The sequence below is a fragment of the Parasteatoda tepidariorum genome, chromosome 4 (assembly GCF_043381705.1).
Source record: "Parasteatoda tepidariorum isolate YZ-2023 chromosome 4, CAS_Ptep_4.0, whole genome shotgun sequence".
NCBI classification, from domain to species: Eukaryota; Metazoa; Arthropoda; class Arachnida; order Araneae; family Theridiidae; genus Parasteatoda; species Parasteatoda tepidariorum.
In genome coordinates, this window is record NC_092207.1 from 36692134 (window position 1) to 36706966 (window position 14833).

At 31.9% G+C, this 14833-nt stretch overlaps 1 protein-coding gene across 2 annotated transcripts; it reads left to right on the plus strand.

Moving 5' to 3' along the window:
• Positions 1 to 242: 242 nt before the first annotated feature.
• Positions 243 to 12223, plus strand: LOC107453238 (phospholipase A2 hemilipin). 2 transcript variants are annotated; one of them, XM_016069975.3, is made up of 5 exons: positions 243 to 599; positions 2832 to 3016; positions 6478 to 6637; positions 8262 to 8414; positions 11950 to 12223. In XM_016069975.3, the coding sequence occupies exons 1-5, from the start codon at positions 376 to 378 to the stop codon at positions 12149 to 12151; spliced, it is 924 nt and encodes a 307-aa protein (XP_015925461.2). In that variant the 5' UTR covers positions 243 to 375; the 3' UTR covers positions 12152 to 12223. The 2 variants fall into 2 exon arrangements, with proteins under 2 accessions (XP_015925461.2, XP_042901904.1); XM_043045970.2 differs by lacking the exon at positions 11950 to 12223 and adding an exon at positions 9875 to 10148.
• Positions 12224 to 14833: the final 2610 nt, after the last annotated feature.

Consider the following 14833-nt stretch of genomic DNA (forward strand, 5'->3'; position numbering starts at 1 on the left):
TTTGAGTGTAATAACAATAAAAAAAAGTAGGTTAAAACTTTTATGAGTGGCTTATAAATGCAAATGATACATTTCGGATGGACGTGGGTGTGTAAACAGTTATTGTAACAAAAATACACATTTACAATTCGCTAAAAAAAAAATCAAGCTTTCCGAAACGCTCCTACAAATGCAAATATTTTCCAAACATTACGATTGTTTGCAAAGAAATTGGGTCATTATCAGATAACCTAGAAATGGCTTGAATTCCTCAGAAATGAAGTGTGAATGCGGGAGAATAAGTTATACCCTCATGGAGTAATTAATTATGTCCAATGAAGACAATCCAAAGTGGACATCTTCTCGTATAAATACGATTTCCGTCTCCACTTGGCGATGTTTCATCCTTTCATTCTGAAGACGCCGAATATGTTAGGATTGATAGCAGTTTATTTGTTGCTGGGTTCGACGAATGGTATGCAAAACAATTTGGAGAGAGTTGGTAATGGTAAAAATTTGACTTGGACTTATCATGTTGATGAGAATCATGAAAAGTTGGTCGCATTTCAAAGGAAAGGAGAAGATAATACAATTGTGGATTGTTATATTTCCGGGGACAGGTAAGGGTTATTTTCATGTTTTTTAACTGTTCATTTTATAAGAGAGAAGAAAAATAATACATTTGTTTTTAAGTTTCATGAAAGTTTCAGTAATAGTTTGTTGGATTATTTGATGTCGTTTCTGAGAATTTAATTTCTTTTTTGAAGCTCAGGGTGATAGTTAATAATTTTATAAATAATTGCTATTATTTTTATTAATATTATTGATTTAATAATATTAATACTGAATATAATACTGAATTTAATTTAATAATATAATACCGATGCATATATTTAAAAATAATTTGAACCTATAATCATCATAGGTTAGGTTTAAATACAACACTGGAGAGCAAATTTTCTGTAAATTTTTTTAAATAAAATTTTTTTATTTTATGACGGTCATTGAACAACCGACCCAAATTTATGGGTTTACGACAACTAATGTTCAACTCCGTGGCCTTGTAATTTTGAACCCAATCCAGAAGACAAGAGAACTCCTAGATCGAGTATTGGGAGAAATTTGCCTTCGTGGAGGACTTTTTGATGGATCTAGCCCGCATTTGCGTTACATGGAGTGGAATACCACAAAAACCTCCCACGGTTAGCCTGACGGCAAGGGGACTCTAACCCATGATCCGTCTACCACTGAGGATATTTCACGTCAGCACTGTGGTCAGTGCAAGCCGGATGCGCAATTCGTATAGACTGGGATTCGAATCCTGTTTGTCTCATTGGAAGGTGAACGCTCTATCCCCTGAGCCATCGCTGCTCAAATAATATTTTTTATCGAAATGTGCAATTTAAAAACGTTATATATAACAGGAGGTTGCATAAATATTGCAGCAAACTTCATTTCTAGGGGCGTTAGGGCACATAATCAGGATTTAAAACTGCATAGAACTAATGTGTAAATAATGATGATTAGAATAATAACTGAAATGTTTTTTTTAGTTTCTTGTACTTGTGTCAAGTTCGCTTCATTCAAAATATGAGTAATTAAAGAACAAGTCGAATGAACACAAATTGCACGCGTATGTAGTTTACGTTTTTTTTTAGCTTGATTATATAAATTCGTTTCTAAAAACGTATGAACATTAGATAATTTTGCAAATTAAAATTATGCATTATGTCAAACAAGTAAAGACACTCGGGACTATCTAGTATATTCTCTTAATTATAAAATATAATTTTTAGTTTTTTTCAAGTACTGTTCATTTAATTTTTTCTTTTTGTACACGTACTTAAAGTCATTATTTTTTCTGTCTTGTACTTATTTGTACTTTTTACTCTTAATTTTAAAGACCAGTACTTTTACCTAGAAAAAGTCATTACTTTAAGTATTTTTTTTTCCTAATGGCAGGGACCGAACTTTTACGTTCTTCACCTAGGAAGATGCCGGAAGTATTACTCATTTAACGTTACTCAGTGGGCACCTGTGAACCTAAGACACGGAGGCGAGCAACATTACCCACGCCACATTGCCACAGATACCCGTCTACTTTAAGTATTTGTAACTTGTTAATTTTCAAAAATCTTTCCCACGAATGGATGCAGAATAGTAGATAGAGTTTTTATTTTCTCTGTAAATAGTAAAAAACTAAACTATCTTACAGCTAACGGTTGATTTTTAAAATTGAAAAGCTTAAGAAAATATAGTTTTTTTGCCACACTTTTCCAAGAGGTGACATTTTTTACATCAAACTAATCTTTAACGATGCTTTTGTGTTGGTATTTTATAAAATTGCAGAATTTTGTCTTAATAAAAGCACAATACATTGAAACATCTCATAGCCTACATGGAAATTGAAGTATTCCTCTTTCAATTTTCATTCAATTTTTAAAAAAAAAACTTTTTAAAATCATTTGCATGAACAAATTGAAAAATGCGGCTTATCATTATATTACCCCAAATCCTACAAAGGTTTATTTTAGTAGATTATTTAGTGGGTGGTCTAAATTGTGTTGTATGCCGACCGATCTGTGTAGGATTCAGGGAACTGCGATCAGACAGGGTATGGGTTCGAATTTCGGACAAGGCATGGATGTTCTTTCATTCTCTGTCCAATGGCTCCTAACTGTGGGAGCAACGGTGCCCCACCTAATATGGTGCCCCTGAATTAAAAATTGCTGTTAACAGAGGATTCAATTAATGTTATGAGATGATTTAATGATTCATTTGTGTTGGTAAAATTTGTCCAATGAACTATTTTGAAAATAAATATCTTTAAAATTTTTTTGCCATGTTTTCAGAATACAGATAAATGGGCTTTTGGAAAAAACACCTAAAACAGTTCTGTACACAGTGAAGAAGGATAGTATGGAGACCTTAATTAGCATTTGTAGCTATGGTAAATGGAAAGGAGTGTTCACAGGGGAAAACGGAGAAGATGTTAGGAAAGAATTTGGAATATTCAGTGATTTCTTTATATATCCAGGTTTGCATTACAACTGATATTTAAACTTACTCTGAATGTAAAGAGTACGTATCAAAACTCGTACAACTTTTCCACTTTTCAGAATCCTGGAAAGTAGTAGAGGGAACAAAGGTCTCCTCTATTGTTTAGCTCAGTAACTTTATCATGATTCATATACACCGAAGAGCCATTACATTATGACCACCCTGCTAATAACATGTAGGACCACCTTCAGCCCTCGAAACTGCTAGCACCCTCCGTGGCATTGATACCACAAGGTGCTGATAGGTACTTTGAGGTATCTGGCACCAAGCGCTCACCAACTGGTCCTGCAATTCCTCACATTGCGAGGGGGTGGCGAGGCAGCACGAATTTGGTTTTCAAGTAGGACCACAAATGCACAATTGGATTAAGGTCAGGTGAATTTGGGGGCCAAGACATGACTTGAAAGTCACTGGAATGTTTATCGACGATTCGACCCTAATGACATGGTGCATTATCCTGTTGGTAAACACCATCCCCCGCAGGAAAAAAACTGTTGCCATGAATGGGTGAACCTGGTCTGCAACTATGTTCAAGTAGCTTACAGACGTCAGGGATTGTTCTATGAGGATTATGGGTCCTAATGTGCCCCATGAAAACATTGTTCCTAGGCGAGAAACCATGAAAACTTGGGCGAGCCCATTGTTATAGATGGAGGGTGGCCATAATGTAATGGCTCTTCGGTGTAATCAAACACTGGAAACTTAGTCTCCTTTCTCGGTGAAAAAAAAACTAGTTTGCATTGGGCCATTTTTACTACATCGTGATATCCAAGAAAAATATGATAGTTTTTAAATTCTTAAAAAGCTTTTAAAGTGCACAATGCTAAAAAAATACGGACTACTCTAAATAATTTTTGATCTAATGATTGATCTTCACGTATGTTAAGTACCAGAGATATCGAGTTTTAAATATAAGACTTAAAAAAGTCGTATAGTTAAAATTCCATTTTTCTGCAACGATTCAACCAATTTCGCTTAAATTTTGTATTTTCCATATAAAATTACATTCCTTAAAATGATGCAAAAATTGCATTTCTTACAATTCAAAATTTATTATTAAATAAAATAATAATAAATATTTACTGAAAGATTTTTTTTAACCGGGGATTATTTTTGGATAAATGAATTTTATAATTGCGTCCAAAAATGTTTCAATTCGCTTCAAAACTTCTCGAGATATATTAAATTACGTAAAAAGTAAAATTAACATTAAGGGATCCAAACTTTGGCTACTCTGTTGATCAAACTGTTGGGACAATATTTTCCAGATTGCAGCTACCCCCTACATTTTGAGGGTCAAAAATCCGAATCTGTTGAAAAAAAGGTTATGTTTACTCAGAGATAGTACGTTTTTGTGTCTGATTTCATAACTAAAAATATCGTCAGAACTATTTAATTAACATATTTGAGGTCACCCTCTCGAACTGCTGAGATCCAGAAAGTGCAGATCCCATTATTAGATCAAAAGTTATTCAGGGTGGTTGGGCCTTTTTTTGTACACTGTACATATAATGAAGATATTTATAATAAATGTAGAAACGAATATTTATAAATACGACTCATCGGAAATTTAATTAGACAGAGTGATATCAAATTATCCTTTACCATTCAAATTTTTTTTGCTCATTATTTGAAAAATCAATTAAAAATAATAAATAATAGTAAAAAATAATATTTTGCAAGAATTTAGACAAACGATAATATTGTATCAAAATTTTTTGATTCACTTGTAAGAATCCGTGGAAATGGTGAATCACAATAACATTAAATAAACATTAAGGTTACCCAAGGGTTTGAAAGGGTTTCCACTCGCCTGACTAAAATATCAGGTCCGCATTTTCTAAATTGCGGCTATCTCCATACTTTGATGGTCAAGATATTGAATCTGATGGGAAAAGTGTATCTTTAGTCTCAGATAAATTGCTTTTTTGCTTGTTTTAGTAACTTAAAATATTGTTTGCAGCAAGAAATTCGCAAAGTAAGTTTCTACCTACGACCCATAAAGTTTGCTTTTACTGCATTTTAGTCTATCATCAGAGAAAAGTTATTAAGATGTTCCGTTCTTTTTTTTCTTTTCTTTTTCTTTTTTATTTTTTTTATTTGCCCACTGTTAACCGGGATATAGATCAATTAAATATCATAATCAAAATTCCGCAATTTGACTTAGAATTTTTTTCTCAAAAAAGAAAAAAACTTTGAACACTGAAATAAAGGAATAAGTGGAATAAGTAAATGATACACTGAGAAAATATTCAAAACTACCAGAATATGGTAAAATTTACCGTTTTTCTGTCAAACGGATGAACACTAAATGCTCGGTAGCTTTCATAGAAGTGCTTTGGTAATAATTTTGGTAAAATTAACAATAAAATATGGTTTTATAATAGGTTATAAAATTTAGCAAATGTGGATAAACTTTGATAACTTTATCACAATATCTTAGAGCATGACATAAAAGCAATTTACTTTGTTAAATTTTCTTTTCAGTTTTGTATTTTTTACTAATTGTGTGGTAATAGGAACTATAATTTTGAAAACCATAATTTACGGTAAAAAGTTACCATATGAACGGATACCGCTTCTACATGAATGGTTTAAATACGTGATATTTTAGTTTTGTTATCCAGAATTGTGTTTTTTCTCACCCGAAATGTGATTACTATAGTGTACGGTAGTTTTATCACAATCTTTTCCTTCATGTAAAGTATGTGCGATCAAATAAGACAAAATTTATTTGATAATTCACTATAAAGTTCTTTATAAACTTTAACTTAATGTTATAAACTTTAACGTAACTGTAAAAAAAAATCTGGATTTTTATTGTGAAAACCGGAGTTGTAAAAATCCGGATTTTCTACTGGCACTCAGGATGTCGGTAATTCTTAATGTAAGTTCTATTTTTACCGAAACATGTTACGGGGCAAAAAATCTGATACAACCCAATTTTCACAGTAATAATTATTGTAAAAGCACTCTAACAGTTTAATTAAAATAAATAGTATTGTAAAATTTACAGCGTAATATTTTACGGCAAAAATTAATTTTACGGTGAAATGATTTTTACGGTAAAATGGATTTTACGTATGATGCACCCAAAGTGTGCTATGTAATTTATAACGTAATTTGATCCAGAACTTTTTACAGTGTGTTTTTTTTTTATTAACCAAGCATATGTAGTGTTTGAGTTTCAAAAGAGAAAACAAACATTACATTTCGAAACTACCTTTATATGCGACAATAGACAATAATTCGAACTTTTCCCAATTACAAAATTTAAATTGTTACAAAATAAAATCCTGTATGTACTAAAACCGTTTGAACGGAAATAGCATTTTCCCGTTACAATTCAATTTTTATACATTCTATATTTCTTCTAACGGAATTGATTTCGTTTTTCAAAGTTAACGTGAACTTTAAAGATGATGTTTGAATTTTCAGGTACAAAATGGTGTGGTGCTGGTAACATATCAGAGGAATATGATGATTTAGGTCCTGAAGTAGATACTGATATGTGTTGTCGAACTCATGACCATTGCAATGACAGCATATCCGCATTTGGTTCCAAATATAACTTGGAGAACGATACACCGGTGACCAAGTAAGACTTTTTTGCATACACTATAACTCCGATCAAAAATAAATAAAGGGAGAACATTTTAAATAGTAATTTAGTGGATTTGATTTAAAAAGAATAATTAAAAAATGTTTAAAACATTAAATTGCCCGCAAAACATGCTTTGCCACTAAAGTACTAAAGATTATATTGCTTAAAGATTTAGTTTAATAATTTCGGCTTAATTATAATAACTTCCCAAACACGGAACAAGTGATATTTTTTAAAATGTGGGAAAACATGTTCTCTATCAAACTGTTTAGTTAAGATCAGTTAGAAAAGTGGCAGGATATTTACATTGCACGAACGCGAATGTCTTTTTTTTTTTTTTTAATTTCCTTTCCATTTTATCAAACAGAAACTTGCCGAAAATTTACTTGCAATTTTTTTAAATAAAAGTGTGTGATTGAGAAAAAGAAAAATATTTGCATGAATTTTTGAGATAAAAAGTAGTTTAAAAGTTTTAAAAAAAATTATATTTTCAATTTGATAATTTTTTTTTCTTTAACTTGTTTTTTTTAAGGCTATACCATAACTTAATCTAATGAATTTAAACGGAACATACTGAAATGTCGGGAAAAAGCGTTTCAGCGAAGCGAAAATGTAGAGAAAAACATTTCCTGGAGATTCTTTAAATCTACAATACACTTTTCATAATGAATAATAAATTTTTAATATCAAACTGCTCCTTCTGTCACTCAAAAAGTTAATAAAATTCTGTTTTTTTGTAAACTATAAGGTTAACTCATTTTGTAACTCATTAAAAACTATAAGGGAACAAAAAAAAATTATTTTCAAAATTTTGGTACCTATTTTTTATTTATTTTAGTGTCATTTTTCTTCGAAGCTGTACATTTGATTCCAGTGTAATAAGAAGAAAAGGGACGTTCTGACCAATTTATTCTTTCACTATATTCTCTCAAACTCTAAGTTTAGGGAAAAAACGAAATTCAACAATTCCACAGCTTAGAGTTGTTAGGCTTAGAGTAGCTAAGTTTCAAGATAATTAAATTACCACCTATGGTTATCTCAAAAAGTCCAACGATTTAAAAATTCATATAAAAGAAAACTGGAGGCTATCCACTTTTTTAAATCTATGATTGTTTGCATTCTGCTTAGGAAACTAGAAATATATTCTTCCCAAGATTCAAGCTTAGTTGCTAAATTTGTTAATCAGTTGCAAAGTGCGCCAACAAATGGAGATAATCGTTATAAAACAACGTGATGGCCATAAACACTAACTAAAAAACACTCTTAAACAACGTGATAAAAGTCATCTCCATTTGCAGAAACAACACTGTGTCACGTTAAAATTGACAAAGGATTGTATAATTAGTTCAACTTTAATAGTATACAAGCAGAAGGAAATATTGATTTCTTGCTTTTCTAGCCAAACGCAAAATCTATCGAGGATCTTTGCTACTAGTTTTGTGAGTTGGTGTGAATAATATCTGCTTTTCGAAGCAGAACGCAGCAAATCATGCATTCCTATTTCTTTTAAATTTTTTAGAAATCTATTTGTCGAATAATATGTCTTTTTTGGAGTGTCTGGTACATGTTACGTAGTTAAAAAAATTCTCTAACAAAAGCATTTTGAAATGTTTTTCAGATCTCACTGTGATTGTGACGATTTGTTCCATGCATGCCTGCAAGGGGCAAATACCAAGACATCCCATCGAGTTGGCAGGCTTTATTTTAACTTTCTCCAAATGGACTGTTTTCGACAAGATTATCCAATTAAGCGATGCAAAAAATACAGAGGGTAAGTACAGAAAACAAACGCAGACTATAACTTATAAACTTATTTTTTGTATATATATATATATATATATACACTCAATTTAGAGTTTACTCAACTCCGTAGCTTGAACCAAATCCAGAAGACAAGGGAACTTATGGATCAAGTATTAGGAGATATTTAGCCTTCGTGGAGAACTTTTTGATGTCACAAACCCGCATTTGTGTTACATGGAGAGGAAGACCACGGAAACTTCCCACGGTTAACCTGACGGCAAAGTGCTGCCTATGATCCGTCTACTACTGAGGATATTTTACGTCAGTACCGTGGTCGGTGTGATCCGGGTGACGAATCATATCCACCAGCAATCGCTGGGATTGGAACCTAAATCACCTAGTCGACCCAATTTCGTGTTTGCGACTAGTAATGTTCAACTCCGTAGCCTTGCAATTTTGAACCCAATCCAGAAGTCAAGGGAACTCCTGGATCAAGTATTGGGAGAAATTTGCCTTCGTTCAGGACTTAATGATGGAATTAATACGCATTTGCATTGCAGGGAGATGAAAATCTCAAAAATCTTCCACGGTTGACCTGTAGGCAATAGTACTCAAACCATTGATCCATCTACCAGTGAGGATATTTTTCGTCAGCACTGTGGTTGGTGCAAGCAGTGTGCGGAATTCTGATTGCCCAGCCATCGCTGGGATTGGAACCTGGATAACCTCATTGAGAGCCGAAAACTCTACCCCTTAGTCACCAGAACTCCAATTTAGACTAAAAATGATCTTCATTGTGCAGATAGTATTTTAAAAGCATAAGAATCAATGCATTTATAATAATACACTGTGTTTCATAAAGACCGCCCTTAATGTATACTCTTAGAATCCTTATAAAAAAGTAAAATAATTTGTTCATGGGGATCGTAAATTAATATTTAAGTAAGGAAAGAAAAATCAAAAGCACTAATGCAGTAGAAGAAAGTGAATGTAATAAGCATCTAAACTGATTTAAATAGAAGTTGAAACTTGAGGGTGATTCTCATCATCATCTATCACCAACTCTTTGTTTCCTCCCGCAATCAAGCCTGTGATGTTGTTTGTTACTCGCGCATTCCTTTTCCATAACTTAGCAGATTTCTGGGGCGTTTTTCTTTTATCCTCGCGTAAATAATTATGCACTCCCACGTGTTCATGTTTTTTATATTCTGTTTTGATAAATATTCTAAAGAAATCCACATTAAGGGTAGTCTTTTACAGAACATTCCATATATTGATGTTGTTATGCCCATGTTAACGTTGATTTTTTGACAATTCCATACATGATAAACATGATTTATTGATAACATTGAAAGGATATGAATTAGTTTATGAAGCATATTTTAAAACACTAAGTCAGTTAGGAAATGATAGTTTTAAAAAAAGAATTTATTTAATATCCTATAAACTTTATGCATGATAATGTTAAATATTAGAAATTTTTTTAAGGTGGGTTCGCCGAAGGTGCGAAGAATATGAGTTTGATTTAGAAAGGGAACTCATTCACCAGTTTTTTGATGCCCGACATTACGAACGCCCCTCAACTGATGAGGATGATGATGATGAAGATGAAGAATATAAAGATGTATTTTCGTATATGTTGCATTTGGAACACGAATATGAAATGGATAGACTTGTAGAGAATTATTGAAATGTACAAAATATGGAAATATCATCTTTTCACCTCACTCAAATACTGCAGTTCCTTAATTTACATGATACATTCTACTGAAATAAATTTTATTTTCTTTAAGTCTCAGATTCTTTTTTTATGTTTGTTATGTTTTAATTTTTGTCCTTTGGNAATCCAGAAGACAAGGGAACTTATGGATCAAGTATTAGGAGATATTTAGCCTTCGTGAAGAACTTTTTGATGTCACAAACCCGCATTTGCGTTGCTTGGAGAGGAAAATACGGAAACCTCCCACGGTTAACTTGACGGCAAAGTGATGCCTATGATCCGTCTACTACTGAGGATATTTTACGTCCACCGTGGTCGGTGCGATCCGGGTGACGAATCATATCCACCAGCCATCGCTGGGATAGGAACCTAAATCAACTAGTCGACCCAATTTCGTGTTTGCGACTAGTAATGTTCAACTCCGTAACCTTGTAATTTTGAATCCAATCCAGAAGAACTGCTGGATTAAGTATTTGGAGAAATTTTCTTCGTGGAGGACTTTTTGATGGAACTAACTTGCATTTGCGTTACATGGGAAGAAAAACCACGAAAACCTCCCACGGTTAGTCTGATGGCAAAGTGACTCTAAAGCATGATCCGTGCATCACTGAGGATTTTTTATGTTATTTTATAACCACCGCTGAACAGCTGACCCAATTTTTGAGTTTGCGATTACTAATGTTCAACTCAACTGCCCTGTAATTTTGACCCCAATCCAGAAGACAAGGGAACTTTTGGATCAAGTATTGGGAGAAATTTGCCTTCGTTCAGAACTTTATAATGGAATTAATACGCATTTGCATTGCAGGGAGATGAAAATCTCAAAAACCACCCCACGGTTGACCTGTAGGCAATAGTACTTAAACCTTTGGTCCATCTACCAGTACGGATATTTTACGTCAGCACTGTGGTCGGTGCAAGCTGTGTGCGGAATTCTTATTGATCAGATATTGCTGGGATTGGAACCTGGATCACCTAATTGAGAGACAAACACTCTATCCCTTCAGTCACCGCGACTCAAGCAATTTAGATTAAAAAGGAGCAATTTAGATTAAAAATCAGTTAGATTAAAAATTCTTCAATCAATTTAGATTAAAAATTCTTCAATCAATTTAGATTAAAAATTCTTATGCAATTTCAAAAGCATAAGAATCAACGCATTTATAATAATGCACTGTGTTTCATAAAGGCCGCCCTTAATGTATACTCTTAGAATCCTTATAAAAAAAGTAAAATAATTTGTGCATGGGGATCGTAAATGAATATTTAAGCAAGGAAAGAAAAATCAAAAACGCTATAGAAATATGACAAAATACAGTGGAAGAAAGCGAATGCAATAAGCATCTAAACTGATTTAAATAGAAGTTGAAACTTGAAGTTGATTCTCATAATCATCTTTCACCTACTCCTTGTTTCCTTCCGCAATGAAGCCTGTGATGTTGTTTGTTACTCGCGCATTCCTTTTCCATAACTTGACAGATTTCTGTGGAGTTTTTCTTTTTTCCTCGCGTAAATAATCATGCACTCCCAAGTTTACATGTTTTTTATATTCCGTTTTGATATATATTCTAAAGAAATCCACATTAAGGGTAGTCTTTTACAGAACATTCTATATATTGATGCTGTTAATGCCCATGTTATCGTTGATTTTTTGACTATTTCATGCATGATAAACATGATTTATTGATAACACGTCAGACATTGAAAGGATATGAATTAGTTTATGAAGCATATTTTAAAACACTAACTCAGTTAGGAAATGATTGTTTAAAAAAAAAGAATTTGCTTACAATCCTATAAATTTTATGCATCATAATGTTAAATATTAGAATTTTTTTTTAAGGTGGGTTCGCCGAAGGTGTGAAGAATATGAGTTTGATTTAGAAAGAGAACTCATTCACCAGTTTTTTGATGCCCGACATTACGAACGCCCCTCAACTGATGAGGATGATGATGATGAAGATGAAGAATATAAAGATGTATTTTCGTATATGTTGCATTTGGAACACGAATATGAAATGGATAGACTTGTAGAGAATTATTGAAATGTACAAAATATGGAAATATCATCTTTTCACCTCACTCAAATACTGCAGTTCCTTAATTTACATGATACATTCTACTGAAATAAATTTTATTTTCTTTAAGTCTCAGATTCTTTTTTTATGTTTGTTATGTTTTAATTTTTGTCCTTTGGAATTCTTTTCTACAAAGAGTGAAAATTGCGACAATATCAGGAAGATATTTTTTCTTATGCAATAGGATGTTTATGTCAGGTAGCAATAAAAGCTTATATTTACTTTGGTTCGTTCATTGAACTAAAGACGAGTCAAAATTTCATTCCTAAATATTTGTTACATCAACATTAATGGTCGGGGAAATCAACTAGGAAATAATTTAAAAAAATTGTGCATTTTTATTTTTGTTTAACTTGAAAAGATCAGAATATTTTACGATGTTTTTTGTTTGTCAGAATATTTTACGATGTTTTTTTGTTTGTCAGAATATTTTATGATGTTTTTGGGTGAAAGTTTTACGGTGCAATGAAAAATGTCAACAAACAATCAAATCTTGAAATTGTGAAAGTTCTAAGACAATAAAATTAATCAATTACGTATTTCAAAATATTTGTTAAATATAATTAATAAATTAATAGATATTTAAATGGAAGTAATACCTCTTGACAATACGAACAATATTTCAAGTAGGATTGAAAAAAATGCTACAATAATTCTCAATCACGTGATGCGGGATTTCTTTTATGTAATTTAAAATAATGGAGTATGTTATTTATGCTAGATAAATAAGTGATTGCTCGATTTATGACACAAAAAGCAATAAATTGCGTGATCATTGCAAGGATAAATAGTCAATAATGAGATGGGTTAATGGAAAGGATCAGTGGTCAATAATGAGTATGGGTTAATGGAAAGGATCAGTGATCAGTAATGGGTATGGGTTAATAAAAATGATCAGTAGGCAATAATGGGTATGGGTTAATAAAAATGATCAGTAGGCAATAATTGGTATGGGTTAATAAAAAAGATCAGTCCTCAATAATGAGTATGGGTTAATAGAAAAAAGATCAATGGTCAATAATGAGTATTGGTTAATAAAAACGATCAGTGGTCAATAATAGGTATGGGTAAATAAAAAGGATCAGTGGTCAAAAATGGGTATGGCTTAATAAAAAGGGTTAGTTGTCAATAATGTATATGGATTAATAAAAATTATCAATGATCAATAATGGACATGAGCTATTTAAAAGGATCATTGGGCTATTAGAGTATGGTTTGATAAAAAATCATTGGGTAATAAGAAATATGTTTCTTTCATGAAATTCAAATTTTTATTCAATTATAAATTAAACGCATTAAAAATAAAAACTATCCATATCTTTAAATAAAATGTGTGATAAGAATGAATTATTCTTAAATAATCTTCTGAAGTTAAATATAAAATTAAAGCACCTGACGTGCATAATCATCACACGAGTGCGACGTAACTGATTCTTGTACTTTCTTGATGACGTCCTGTTACGTCACAGAAAACTTTCATTGTAGTCATCCGCTTCTACCTGAGGTACGTGATAGAACCAAACCGAGATTTTTAGAAAGATTTAAAGCAATATTTTTCAACTTTCTTTACTTAACATTATCATCCCAGATAAATACCATAATCTCCATTCCCTATTTAAGTTTGTATTATATTTGGCAGATTACGGCATCAATTACTATTGTCGAGTTGTTGTAAATTAAAAAATTGACAAAATGATCAAACTGAAGCGTGTTTTCCAGAAGTTCTAGAAAGTAAACATATTATTCTGAAAAACCTTAAGGTAATAAAACGAGCGGAATAGAAAGATAAAATTATATGAATGAATGGGAACGAAAAATAAATATTTCAGATTGCATTCAAGTGATTGTTTAGGCGTTGTCAAAACTTTCCTTGAAAATATGCATATGATTTATGCTTAAATAAAAAAAGTTTTTAATGTTATAGACTTATGAGGAAGAAGGCTGAGTAAATTATGATGCTGTTTTTGTCAGCAGCTTGTAGCCATTATGCATTCCCAACTTATAGATTTCGACCCGAATTTGGATATCTGGGTCACGGTGGATCATCAATGTTTCTTGGAAAATAAAAATTAATTACTTTTATTTTAAATTTGAGATTTTTCGTTCTAAACTCGTTGTAAAACATGTGAACTCTTTGCTTACGTTTGTGTCAAGAAATCCCTTCTTTCAAATGAATTTTATTACTTTTTTAAAGAAAAAAACTTTTGTGGTGCATCACTTTTAGAAAGGTTTGTACTAATGCAATTATTTTTATTGTTTATGAACAAACTAGATAACTTAATTTCATGGTTATCAATGGAAAAGCGTACGTGCTAGTTAATGCAAAATAGTTTATCTTACCCGCATGGATGGTTACAGTGGCGCTCACGTACTTAAGGACTGTGTTTTCAAAATAAATGCGTCATTATATTGGATGAATATTATGTTTTGATCAAGATATCTAAGATGTCGAATTCTACCTTAGTTGAACTTCAATCCTCAAATAATTGATTCGTGTTCACAAGTGTTTCATAAAAGTTTATTTAAAAAATATAGTATTTTGTTAAGTTTCTTATACTTAAGGACAGTTTGTCTAATCATGAGTTATTGAATGATTACAATCAATTTATCGATCAATGTAAGTGTAATTTACTACATTATCTTTGCTTG